This window comes from Schistocerca gregaria, chromosome 3, assembly GCF_023897955.1.
Source record: "Schistocerca gregaria isolate iqSchGreg1 chromosome 3, iqSchGreg1.2, whole genome shotgun sequence".
Lineage (NCBI taxonomy): Eukaryota > Metazoa > Arthropoda > Insecta > Orthoptera > Acrididae > Schistocerca > Schistocerca gregaria.
In genome coordinates this window covers 417,115,500-417,128,114 of record NC_064922.1, presented here as the reverse complement: position 1 = coordinate 417,128,114, position 12,615 = coordinate 417,115,500, and the positions used below count along the sequence as shown (strand labels likewise).

Below are 12,615 nucleotides of genomic sequence, written 5' to 3'. Positions count from 1 at the left end.
TCCCTCTCCCATCACAACAGAATGTGCATGCACAGCCACATCTCCATTTTAATGACTGTGTTGACATTATAGGGCTGCAATCTGACAAGTGCAATTGTGTACAGAACACGATCACACCTGTTTCACATACTCAGTAATTTGAACAGCTGGTGTTATATTGTATTTCTGACATGTTAAGGCCAGTTGTTGTGCCCTATCTTCAAGGTATATGCAACATTATCTTTCAAAAGACAATGCAAGACTCCTGTTACTTGTGCTGTCTTGACCTGCCTCAATATGGAGGGATCTCAACTGTTGTTCTAGTCAGTATATTTTCCATTGAAAACATTTGGTCATGTTATGATGATTGACTGGCTTTCAACCACCATGTAGGCACTAAAACTGATGGACTCTGGCAAGGAGATGAAACTGTATGGAGTGGTGTGCCTATATCTGTCATCCAAGCTCAGTTCAACTATATACCCAAATGAATTTAATCCATTATTGCTGCTGTCTGTGGCAACTCTGGGTGGTATACAAGGAGTATGTACATATATGTATTAAACCTGGGACCTAGTAAAGACAGAGAGGCTTGTCCTGCCGTAGCCCTCAGTGGTCCACAACCCCACAACAGGCTACAGCATTCCACCCACCCCACTGCCGCCCCACACTGAACCCAGGGTTATTGTGTGGTTCAGCCCCCAGAGGACCCACCCTCCCCAGGAACATCTCATACCAGATGAGTGTAACCCCAAATATTTGCATGGTAGAATAATTATGGAGCACGCATGTGTGGAAATGATGTTTGTGCGGCAATCACCAACGCAGTGTAGCTGAGGCAGAATAAGGAAGGAGAACCAGCCTCCATTCACTAAGGCAGATGGAAAACCACATTAAGAACCATCCATAGGTTGGCCGGCACACAGAACCTTGACACTAATCCACCAGGTAGATTTGTTCTGGGGTACACAATAAGTAATCTTTCTGAATGTAGGTTGGTTTTATTCAGAATTCTAATACATTGTATTGCTCTCTACTCTTATGGCCACAAAATTCTATATTTCAACATAATCTCTGTTCAATGTAATGGGCATACACCAACTTCATGGAAGGGCCTGGATGATCGGGTGATAGCACTTTCTGATCAAAATCCCTCAGTAACTTGCCTCATAATGCACAAGCAATTCCACAAAGATGGTCCTTTGTTGCTCTTTATGGCCTTCTGTTAGGCAGCAAGGAACCCAGCAGGCACACACCTAGGAGTACCCTAACTGGTTGACCAGTGTGTCAATACTACCGATAGAGACATCCAATTGTGGAGTGAGGTGTTTGATTGCAATTCAATGATCAACTCAAATGTATGTGCTTCCTTGCATGTTAGAATGCTGCAGGAGTCACAGCTGTGTGTGGCTGAGCAGCATGCAAGACTCTGTTCAGGTCTCTGTGACATGGTTGTGAAGATGACAGACATTTCACTCAACAACTCACCATGCTTTTGTTCACTGCCAGCTCTCCGTAGACATGCTGTAAGCACCTTTGAATATCTGATTTCCCACCAAAAGAAACTCAGTGACAGCTCTCTACTTCATATGCGCCTTCATTATAGAAGCCATTTTGAAGGCTATATATAATGCTGCCACTTATCAGAATTTTGTGAAAGTGTAGGGGCTAAAGTGGGAATACATCATGTCACAAAACGAATCCCACATTTTTTCAACGGAAATTGGCTGATGAAAAACAATGTGTTGCATGCTCTATATTGCTTATGCATAGTACATTTTTACCAGCTGTACAGATAAAAATGATCAAAAAAGAACACAGGAATATTGATCACTTCTACAGGAAACAATATCTATCATCTCATGAATAAAAATCTAAAAAACTAACAAAATTTGCAAGAAGTCTGTCAGGTGAAACAATTATTTCCATAATTTTATGATAAAAAGTTTTCCTCAATGTGTACAGTTTTACTGTATTTACGTAGTCAATCTATTATGTATACTTTATCTGTTTGTAAATATTATGTTTCAGTAGACTTTGAAATTTATAACACACACTATTTTCCCAGTTGCTGTTTGACTCATATGATATTTACCATATTTTTACTTTGTGGTTGCAAAAAAATGCATTTACTGACATTCAGATTCGTTCTTCAAAAATAGTCACATATACTAATACATTATTCAGTTCAAATTTACGTGATGAAACAGATATCTAGTCTCATACAATTAGTATGTTTTGAAACATATCATAAAATGAGAAACTGCTTATTTATGAGTTTTACTGAGAAAAGTGCCACTAGAAACGTATTACTAACTTGAATGGCTCCTTGTATAGGGCCATTTAAGACCACATTTTTTTTTTTAATTTTCTTTACTTACTCATACACTGTCCAGTCATATTAATGTGACCACTCGTTAGAAGCCTGAATAACCACATTTTGCAGCATGGACAACTGCAAGGCATCAAGACATATTGCATGAGAGTCATTGAGGTTCTGGAAAGTACCGCTAGGACGCAGAGCCATACCAACCCCAGTACTGTGACCAGCTGTGTTAGGTTTCACAATTGAAGATCTGTGGCACGAACAGCCCATCAGTCAACTCAGTTTAAATCCGGGGGTTGGGGGGGAAGGGGGGGCAGGGGGGGAAGGGCGGGAAGGGGGGAGGGGGGGGGGGAAAGGTGCTATGTGACATATTCGATTCCCCTGCTGGTAGATGTCATCATACCTAGGAAAAACAAACTGCATGGTCCCCAAGGATAGATGTATACTTGTGTTGATATATTGTGACTTCCAGAATGATGAGTTCACCCAGGGCACACCACAAAAACATTCTCCAAACCATAACAGTCCCTCTTTGTTTGCTCCAATTACCATCTCGTCGGTGGAGCACAAAAAGTGATTCAGCCAAAGAGGTCACCTGTCACCACCCTTTGGAAAGCCAGTTGTGGTGTGCAAATTTCAGCGTTCATCACTGATGATCAGCAAGCACCATGGGTGCATGAATGAGGCACCTGCTACAGAAGTCTGTATGTAGTGACATTTGCTGAATGGTCATTATATTTTAACAAGCGTGGCATGCAAACAGTTTACAAACTTAGCCATTTTGGAAAACTTCCAAGTTTGATCCAAAAGCTAATGATCATTACCTTTTGGACATCAGAAAAATTGCATCATTTCCACAGTACAACAACAACTGCACTGTTTTTCACATCTGTCCAACAAACTTATATATCCACCACTGCAGTGCTGCCACCTGCTACCTGTGAATGCTTATTGCATGTTGGCATCAAACATAGATGGTGCTCATATGAATGTGGCTGGACCATATGTATATTGACAACAACATCACTGAACATTAAAATCTAACCCCTCTTCCTTTTAATTTATACAGAAACCTCCAATAGTTATTAATTCATGCACACTGTTGGATCTCAGGTCAATTAAATTCCAAGTTAAACAGAAGAGACAGACATCTATAACATCCTAAACATTCCTGAAAATACAACAGATGACACAGATGCCCATTTAACACTTCATAACAAGTCAGAAGAAGGTAATGGCAAACCACCTCACCTAGGACCTTGTCTTGAGTGGCAGTGCAGGTATCCTGCACTAGCTCCCCCTACAGTCATTCCCTCAGTATGGGACTATTTATTATTAATGTAAGAATGTGAGTATTTAAAACAACTTTATTAAAGTTATTTATGGAACACGAGATGTGAGTGATTCAGTGAGTGAGTTATATGCAATAAGTGTATGCAGCACAACAACATGTGAACTAAGAAGAAAACATGTTAAATTACAGGAGTACTTTTAACATTTAGAATTACTTGTTTACATTGCAATAAGAGAGGAGAAATGAAAAGAATATTCTAATTCTAAAATAAGCAACTGATGATGCAATGAATACCAAGTCTTTCAGGAGTGAAATTGCCCAAAAAAGTTTCATGCCATGATCATGTATTACATATTTTGTGTTTCTTTATTGGGAACATCTTTCTCAATACTCTTTTGGCCATGCAAGCACTACATACAACCACTGGTGAACTGGGGTAAAGGAAAATCTGCATTTTTAGTACAGCGTAATAGAGCACACTGTGTCAGCAAGTGACATTACCCATCAAATAGGCATGCACTCCATATGTCATGAGACATGAAACATTGACCAGTAATTATCACTGTGGTTTATAACACCAGCTGATAATGTTACTTACAAACTATGGCTCTTCGGGTCCCCAAAGAAAATGCAACAGAACTATTGCATTTTTTGAGGCAACTGAGAGGACTGTGTTTACCCAGACCATATGCAAAAGTCTACACATGATCAGTCTGGCCTATAGGTATGTAACAATACCATCCTTGATTTTCCATTGTTTGATTTTGGCCTATAGGTATTCACTAAAAATAAGATTATAGACCTCAGCATCATGGTGTACAAAGCAACTGGCAAGGGATCACCTGGAATGTCTCCTGGGTCAATGGCATGGGATTCTGTTCACTTAAAGGTGCAAAACTTGCCAGAAATTTAATAATCACCACAGAAGAGTGTGATGCTGGACTGCTATCCCTCCACTCATTGCCATTGGCCTCTTCCGTGCCCCGCCTACACACCCAAGCTGAGACTGCTACTCACTTCAGTTGAGCCACAACATCCTGAGACAACAACAGTCACATGGATGTGAGTTGTGCATGTGTGCTTTTTTGCCTACATCTAATGAAGGACTTAGTCCAATAGCTTAATAATATTCAGAAGACTACTTAAATGTGCCAACTGGCTACACAATGCCTCCCCAATGTGACGAGTAGGTATCTATCCTAATTCACAACACTGTTATTCCATTTCAGATTTTCCATTGTTAACTTTTGATATATGGCTAGGATTAGCTGAAAGCAGGCCATAAACAACAGCACATAGGAATCTACAAAATAATTTCCTTATTCTTTTGTAACAGATATTCTTGAGAGTACACAATGTTATAGAGATGTGTAATGCTTGCAGTACATATCCATATTTTGGAGTCACTTACTTCACATCCATGGAAATCCTTTTCTTTAGAGCTGTTTGGATTATACAGCTGTAAACGAACTTTTTTGTCTATGTTTAAATGGCCATTTGCTCCTAAAGGTTTCAGGAATGCCCATGCTATTTTGTGCCAGCCACACTTTGAACCTGTAATAGCAACAAGGAAGGTAACTAAATGCCATCAATACATTTTTCAGCCACTGATCATATGATGATCCCCATGTTGAAATCATTATCCTCACATGTGTATGGTATGACAAAGACAACAACATGATCTCCAACTCCTCTCTGTCATCATTCAACTTAGCAAAATACATGTATACATATTATGATAAAAATGTCAGTTCCACAAAATGAGGAATTTCAAATCAAAGAGCAAACTTCCTTTGGAAACATCAACTAATAACAGAAGTAAGAAAGCATTAAAGTTGATATCATTAGTAGCTTATATAGGAGTATAATACACACAAATGGTACTAAGATTAAATAATACTTCAGTTTTCCCTTACATGGTTTCTTTTTAAAAACATAAATAAATAAAGGTACAGCTATTTTCATTAACTTCATTCCACTTCCTGCAGAAACTCTTACCATAAAATGACATCGTTCATTTGGATGCACACTAGTTACATACCTTGCCTCTCATAACGTGTGAGTGCATGATGCAATTTTATCATATCCAGTATCTCAAAAATAATTATAACAGGAGGATTTCTTGTCAATATATAATTGATATCTTCATTGAAAACAAGAAGTTCCTCCCAGCAGGGGACAGAAGACCTGAAATTGTGGGAAAGTTTCATCATTAAGTATTCAGACAGACAATTCATATGATTTCATGACAGTTGATGATTACAAGAAGTGAACAGAAACAATGTAAAAAAATTAGCAGTCCATATACAAATTCCAGTGACAAAATTAGTAAAGTAAAAATATACTATACATAAATAATCTGTAGATTTAGAATTGATGATTTGTTGTTGTTGTTGTTGTTGTTGTTGTGGTCTTCAGTCCTGAGACTGGTTTTTAATGCAGCTCTCCATGCCACTCTATCCTGTGCAAGCTGCTTTATCTCCCAGTACGTACTGCAGCCTACATCCTTCTGAATCTGCTTAGTGTATTCATCTCTTGGTCTCCCTCTACAATTTTTACCCTCCACGCTGCCCTCCAATACTAAATTGGTGATCCCTTGATGCCTCAGAACATGTCCTACAAACCGATCCCTTCTTCTAGTCAAGTTGTGCCACAAACTCCACTTCTCCCCAACTCTATTCAATACCTCCTCATTAGTTATGTGATCTACCCATCTAATCTTCAGCATTCTTCTGTAGCACCACATTTCGAAAGCTTCTATTCTCTTCTTGTCCAAACTATTTATCATCCATGTTTCACTTCCATACATGGCTACTCTCCATACAAATACTCTTAGAAATGACTTCCAGACACTTAAATCTATGCTCGATGTTAACAAATTTCTCTTCAAAAACGCTTTCCTTTCCATTGCCAGTCTACATTTTATATCCTCTCTACTTCGACCATCATCAGTTATTTTACTCCCTAAATAGTAAAACTCCTTTACTACTTTAAGTGTCTCATTCTCTAATCTAATTCCCTCAGTATCACCCGAGTTAATTCGACTACATTCCATTATCCTCATTTTGCTCTTGTTGATGTTCCCTTCAAGACACTGTCCATTCCACTCCATTGCTCTTCCAAGTCCTTTGCTGTCTCTGACAGAATTACAATGCCATTGGCGAACCTTAAAGTTTTTTTTTCTTCTCCATGGAGTTTAATACCTACTCCAAATTTTTCTTTTTTTTCCTTTATTGCTTGCTCAATATACAGATTGAATAGCATCGGGAAGAGGCTACAAACCTGTCTCACTTGCTTCCCGACCACTGCTTCCCTTTTATTTCCCTTGACTCTTATAACTGCCATCTGGTTTCTGTTCAAATTGTAAATAGCCTTTCGCTCCCTGTATTTTACCCCTGCCACCTTCAGAATTTGAAAGAGAGTATTCCAGTCAACATTGTCTAAAGCTTTCTCTAAGTCTACAAATGCTAGAAACGTAGGTTTGCCAATTCTTAATCTAGCTTCTGAGATAAGTCGTAGGGTCAGTATTGCCTCACGAGTTTCACTATTTCTATGGAATCCAAATTGATCTTCCCCGAAGTCGGCTTCTACCAGTTTTTCCATTCGTCTGTAAAGAATTCGCATTAGTATTTTGCAGCTGTGACTTATTAAGCTGATAATTCAGTAATTTTAACATCTGTCAACACCTGCTTTCTTTGGGATTGCAATTATATTCTTCTTGAAGTCTGAGGGTATTTCGCCTGTCTCATACATTTTGCTCACCAGATGGTAGAGTTTTGTCAGGACTGGCTCTCCCAAGGCTGTCAGTAGTTCTAATGGAATGTTGTCTACTAATGGGGCCTTGTTTCGACTTAGGTCTTTCAGTGCTCTGTCAAACCCTTCATGCAATATCATATCTCCCATTTCATCTTCATCTATATCCTCTTCAAATTCCTTAATATTGCCCTCAAGTACCTCGCCCTTGTATAGACCCTCTATATACTATTTCCACCCTTCTGCTTTTCCTTCTTTGCTTAGAACTGGCTTTCCATTGGAGCTCTTGATATTCATACAAGTGGTTCTTTTTTCTCCAAATGTCTCTTTAATTTTCCTGTAGTCGCTATCTATCTTACCTCTAGTGAGATAAGCCTCTACATCCTTACATTTGTCCTCTAGCCATCCCTGCTTAGCCATTTTGCACTTCCTGTCGATCTCATTTTCGAGACGTTCGTATTCCTTTTTGCCTGCTTCATTTACTGCACTTTTATATTTTCTCCTTTCATCAGTTGAATTCAACATTTCTTCTGGCACCCAATGATTTCTACTAGCCCTCATCTTATTACATACTTGATCCTCTGCTGCCTTCACTACTTCATTCCTCAAATTTACCCATTCTTTTTCTACTGTATTTCTTTCCCCCATTCCTGTCAGTTGTTCCCTTATGCTCTCCCTGAAACTCTGTACAACCTCTGGTTCTTTCAGTTTATCCAGGTCCCATCTCCTTAAATATCCACCTTTTTGCAGTTTCTTCAGTTTTAATCTACAGTTCATAACCAATAGATTGTGGTCAGAGTCCAAATCTGCCCCTGGAAATGTCTTACAATTTAAAACCTAGTTCCTAAATCTCTGTCTTACTATTATATTATCTATCTGAAACCTGTCAGTATCTCCAGGATTCTTCCATGTATACAACCTTCTTTTATGATTCTTGAACCAAGTGTCAGCTATGATTAAGTTATGCTCTGTTCAAAATTCTACTAGGTGGCTTCCTCTTTCATTTCTTACTCCCAATTCATATTCACCAACTATGTTTCCTTCTCTTCCTTTTCCTACTATCCAATTCCAGTCACCCATGACTATTAAATTTTCGTCTCCCTTCATTATCTGAATAATTTCTTTTATCTTATCATAGATTTCTTCAATTTCTTCATCATCTGCAGAACTAGTTGGCATATAAACTTGTACTACTGTAGTAGACGTGGGCTTCATGTCTATCTTGTCCAAAATAATGTGTTCACTATGCTGTTTGTAGTAGCTTACCCACACTCCTATTTTTTTATTCATTATTAAACCTACTCCTGCATTACCCCTATTTGATTTTGTATTTATAACCCTGTGTTCACCTGACCCAAAAGTCTTGTTCCTCCTGCCACTGAGCTTCGCTAATTCCCACTATATCTAACTTTAACCTATCCATTTCCCTTTTTAAATTTTCTAACCTACCTGCCCGATTAAGAGATCTGACATTCCATGCTCCAATCCGTAGAACACCACTTTTCTTTCTCCTGATAATGACGGCCTCTTGAGTAATCCCTACTCGGAGATCTGAATGGGGACTATTTTACCACCAGAATATTTCACCCAAGAGGACGCCATCATCATACAGTAAAGCTGATGGTTTATGTCTAACAAATGTCTGTCAGCCACGTATCTGTTATGTGTAAAATATTCACTAAAATTATTACCAAAAATTTAGAAAAACATTAATATTTTAATCTGTTAAAGGAACAGACCAGTTATCAGGATAAGGTCCAACACAATCAACTGTAGTTCATGAATAACATTGAGAACAAGAGCAATGAGAATTAATTAGTAGTTTGCCTGAGATTAATAGATTTTGAGAAAGCTTATGACATAGTTGCAATATATCTGTACAAACTGCCCTTCAGAAACAAAACAGTGATTCAACATACACTCCTGGAAATTGAAATAAGAACACCGTGAATCCATTGTCCCAGGAAGGGGAAACTTTATTGACACATTCCTGGGGTCAGATACATCACATGATCACACTGACAGAACCACAGGCACATAGACACAGGCAACAGAGCATGCACAATGTCGGCACTAGTACAGTGTATATCCACCTTTCGCAGCAATGCAGGCTGCTATTCTCCCATGAAGACGATCGTAGAGATGCTGGATGTAGTCCTGTGGAACGGCTTGCCATGCCATTTCCACCTGGCGCCTCAGTTGGACCAGCGTTCGTGCTGGACGTGCAGACCGCGTGAGACAACGCTTCATCCAGTCCCAAACATGCTCAATGGGGGACAGATCCGGAGATCTTGCTGGCCAGGGTAGTTGACTTACACCTTCTAGAGCACGTTGGGTGGCACGGGATACATGCGGACGTGCATTTTCCTGTTGGAACATCAAGTTCCCTTGCCGGTCTAGGAATGGTAGAACGATGGGTTCGATGACGGTTTGGATGTACCGTGCACTATTCAGTGTCCCCTCGACGATCACCAGAGGTGTATGGCTAGTGTAGGAGATCGCTCCCCACACCATGATGCCGGGTGTTGGCCCTGTGTGCCTCGGTCGTATGCAGTCCTGATTGTGGTGCTCACCTGCACGGCGCCAAACACGCATACGACCATCATTGGCACCAAGGCAGAAGCGACTCTCATCGCTGAAGACGACACGTCTCCATTCGTCCCTCCATTCATGCCTGTCGCGACACCACTATACAGCCTCGCTCAAAGTCCATCAACTGCACAAACGGTTCACGTCCACGCTGTCGCGGCATGCTACCAGTGGTAAAGACTGCGATGGAGCTCCGTATGAAACGGCAAACTGGCTGACACTGACGGCGGCGGTGCACAAATGCTGCGTAGCTAGCGCCATTCGACGGCCAACACCGCGGTTCCTGGTGTGTCCGCTGTGCCGTGCATGTGATCATTGCTTGTACAGCCCTCTCGCAGTGTCCGGAGCAAGTATGGTGGGTCTGACACACCGGTGTCAATGTGTTCTTTTTTCCATTTCCAGGAGTGTATGTTCAAATACTGTAGAATATAGGCTATATATTCTAGTGCAACAGCTTCCATTACACTACATCATTATACAGAAATATTCAAAACTAGAAAAGTAGTTACACAAGGAGATTCATATCGACCCAACAATTGTCAGCAGTCCTAGAGGAAGTCATCATATCTGTCAACTGCAAAAACCAAAAAGGAGTATGTGTTTATGGGAAATATATGTACAAATTGCTAATGACATTATTCTGTTTGTCTTTAGTGTAGATGAACTACAATAATAAAGGGAAGAACTTCATAGACAAAGATTGGAAATAGGACTAAAGTGAATTACAATATGACTAAAATAATGTATAATCAATACATAAAAAAGAAAATAATGCAAATTTACAAGGTATCCAGAGTATTTGCAATGAGTTCTTCCATTTCATGCAGCTAAGGACAATGACTGGACAGATATCACTAGAAATAAACAGTGGATTACAACTTCTTCAACTAAGTCATATTTGCCTAAAAACTTGTGCAGAATTGGTACATGGCATGGCAGCTTTCACAGGTGGCCCTGCCTCTGCTGATGAAGTGTAAGCCTCTAGCAGGACTGAAGTAAGTAGTGCTGAGTAGATGAATTGGACAGCTCTTGAATCTGATGCATCTTCCACAACGATATGGTCCTGTGACAAGCGACTGAGAGTGGACCAGGAAAGTATGTTGTGTAGGATGAATGAGCAACAGATGTAATATATATAGAAAATGCATATGTATAAGGATAGTAATATGGTTGCATTGTTAAAGAGTTTGTGTTTATTGGTATTCTTTTGGGCATCGGACTTCCTTAAATTTTTTTTTGAAGCTGCAGGCAGCGGAGGACTCAGGGAACACCAGCACTTATCAGAATCACAAAAATCCTCTTCCTGTAATTTTTGTCTTCACTTAGTTCAATAAATAATATACTTGATACAGTTCTTTAACGTTATATTATTCACTAATACATACAATAGATCGAGATTGCAATAATGCTTAATCTCTAAAATCGCACATCCTCATCATTCCTCTACATACAAGAGAGATAGACTTTGTCTGTCTAAAACGAAAAACTGTACAACAAAATGCATGAGAAAATGTTTTCGCTTGTCTGCACCTTACTGCTCATTCATAAGTAACGTCTTTTCCAACCCTCTGGTTACTCGGTGTTTCAATTTTTTTTTTAAATATAAATCTTAATTTTACAGCATCCTGGGGGGCTTTCATCATGTACTTATACACAGAACACCACCTAGGAGAGGTGGGAAGGTTCTTGAGCAAGATATCGCTCATTTCTGGACGAAAAACTGTACAACAAAATGCATGAGAAAATGTTTTCGCTTGTCTGCACCTTACTGCTCATTCATAAGTAGCGTCTTTTCCAACCCTCTGGTTACTCGGTGTTTCAATTTTTTTTAAATATAAATCTTAATTTTACAGCATCCTGGGGGCCTTTCATCATGTACTTATACACAGAACACCACTTAGGAGAGGTGGGAAGGTTCTTGAGCAAGATATCGCTCATTTCTGGACATGATGATGATGGATAATGCAAAGTCTGGTGAGAGATGTGGTTCAGCTGTTCCAGACCAGGGTAATACTGTTTGCAGGTCATTCTTGGGGGTGTTGGGAGAACTGGGGAGGGGGTGGGATATGGCAAGGGAAATCTGTTTGGGAACTAGTGCTTGTCTGCAAAGACCCTTGTGAGATCTTCTTAATGCTGCGCAAGGAAATTCTTATCACTGAACATATACTGTCCTTGGGTGGCCAGGCTGTATAGGAGCAATTTTTGGTGTGGAAAGGATGACAGCTGTCAAAATGCAGGTACTGCTGGTGGTTAGTGGTTTTAAAATGGACAGAGGAGTGGATACAGCAATTGGAGACTTGGAGGTCAACTTCGATGGATCAGTTAAATTTCAATGGTTGGTTCACAACCCAAACCATCTGGATTTTCCCTCCATCACCAGTTTTCCTGAACTACACAAATATGACTAGAACTTGAAACCCATCCTTCACTCACTTAACCCTCTCAGCCTCAATCTCCATTAACCACTATCCCAGATCCTACACCTGTCCAGTCACCCTCTCCCATGCCATATCCCTATGTTGTAGTGCCTCGAGAATTTCGACGCAAATTCTAGAGTCCCTCCACTTTTCACCACCTTGAACACTTAATATTTCACGTACAAGCATGAGAAATGGGAGTGTCCACCTCGTGCCTGTTTCCTTTGTGCGCAGGGTGGACATGTGTCAAGAGAATG

General features: G+C 39.9%; 1 protein-coding gene across 2 annotated transcripts in view; it reads right to left on the bottom strand.

The window, feature by feature from the left end:
• LOC126354332 (jouberin-like) overlaps positions 1–12,615 on the bottom strand; it is a 259,936-nt gene that overhangs the window by 154,804 nt on the left and 92,517 nt on the right. For both annotated transcript variants that reach the window (XM_050003897.1, XM_050003898.1), the window contains exons 3-4: positions 5,641–5,786; positions 5,011–5,153 (exon numbers count right to left, since the gene is read on the bottom strand). In XM_050003897.1, coding sequence (XP_049859854.1) covers positions 5,011–5,153; positions 5,641–5,786 — 289 coding nt within the window. The remainder of the gene's footprint in view (positions 1–5,010; positions 5,154–5,640; positions 5,787–12,615) is intronic.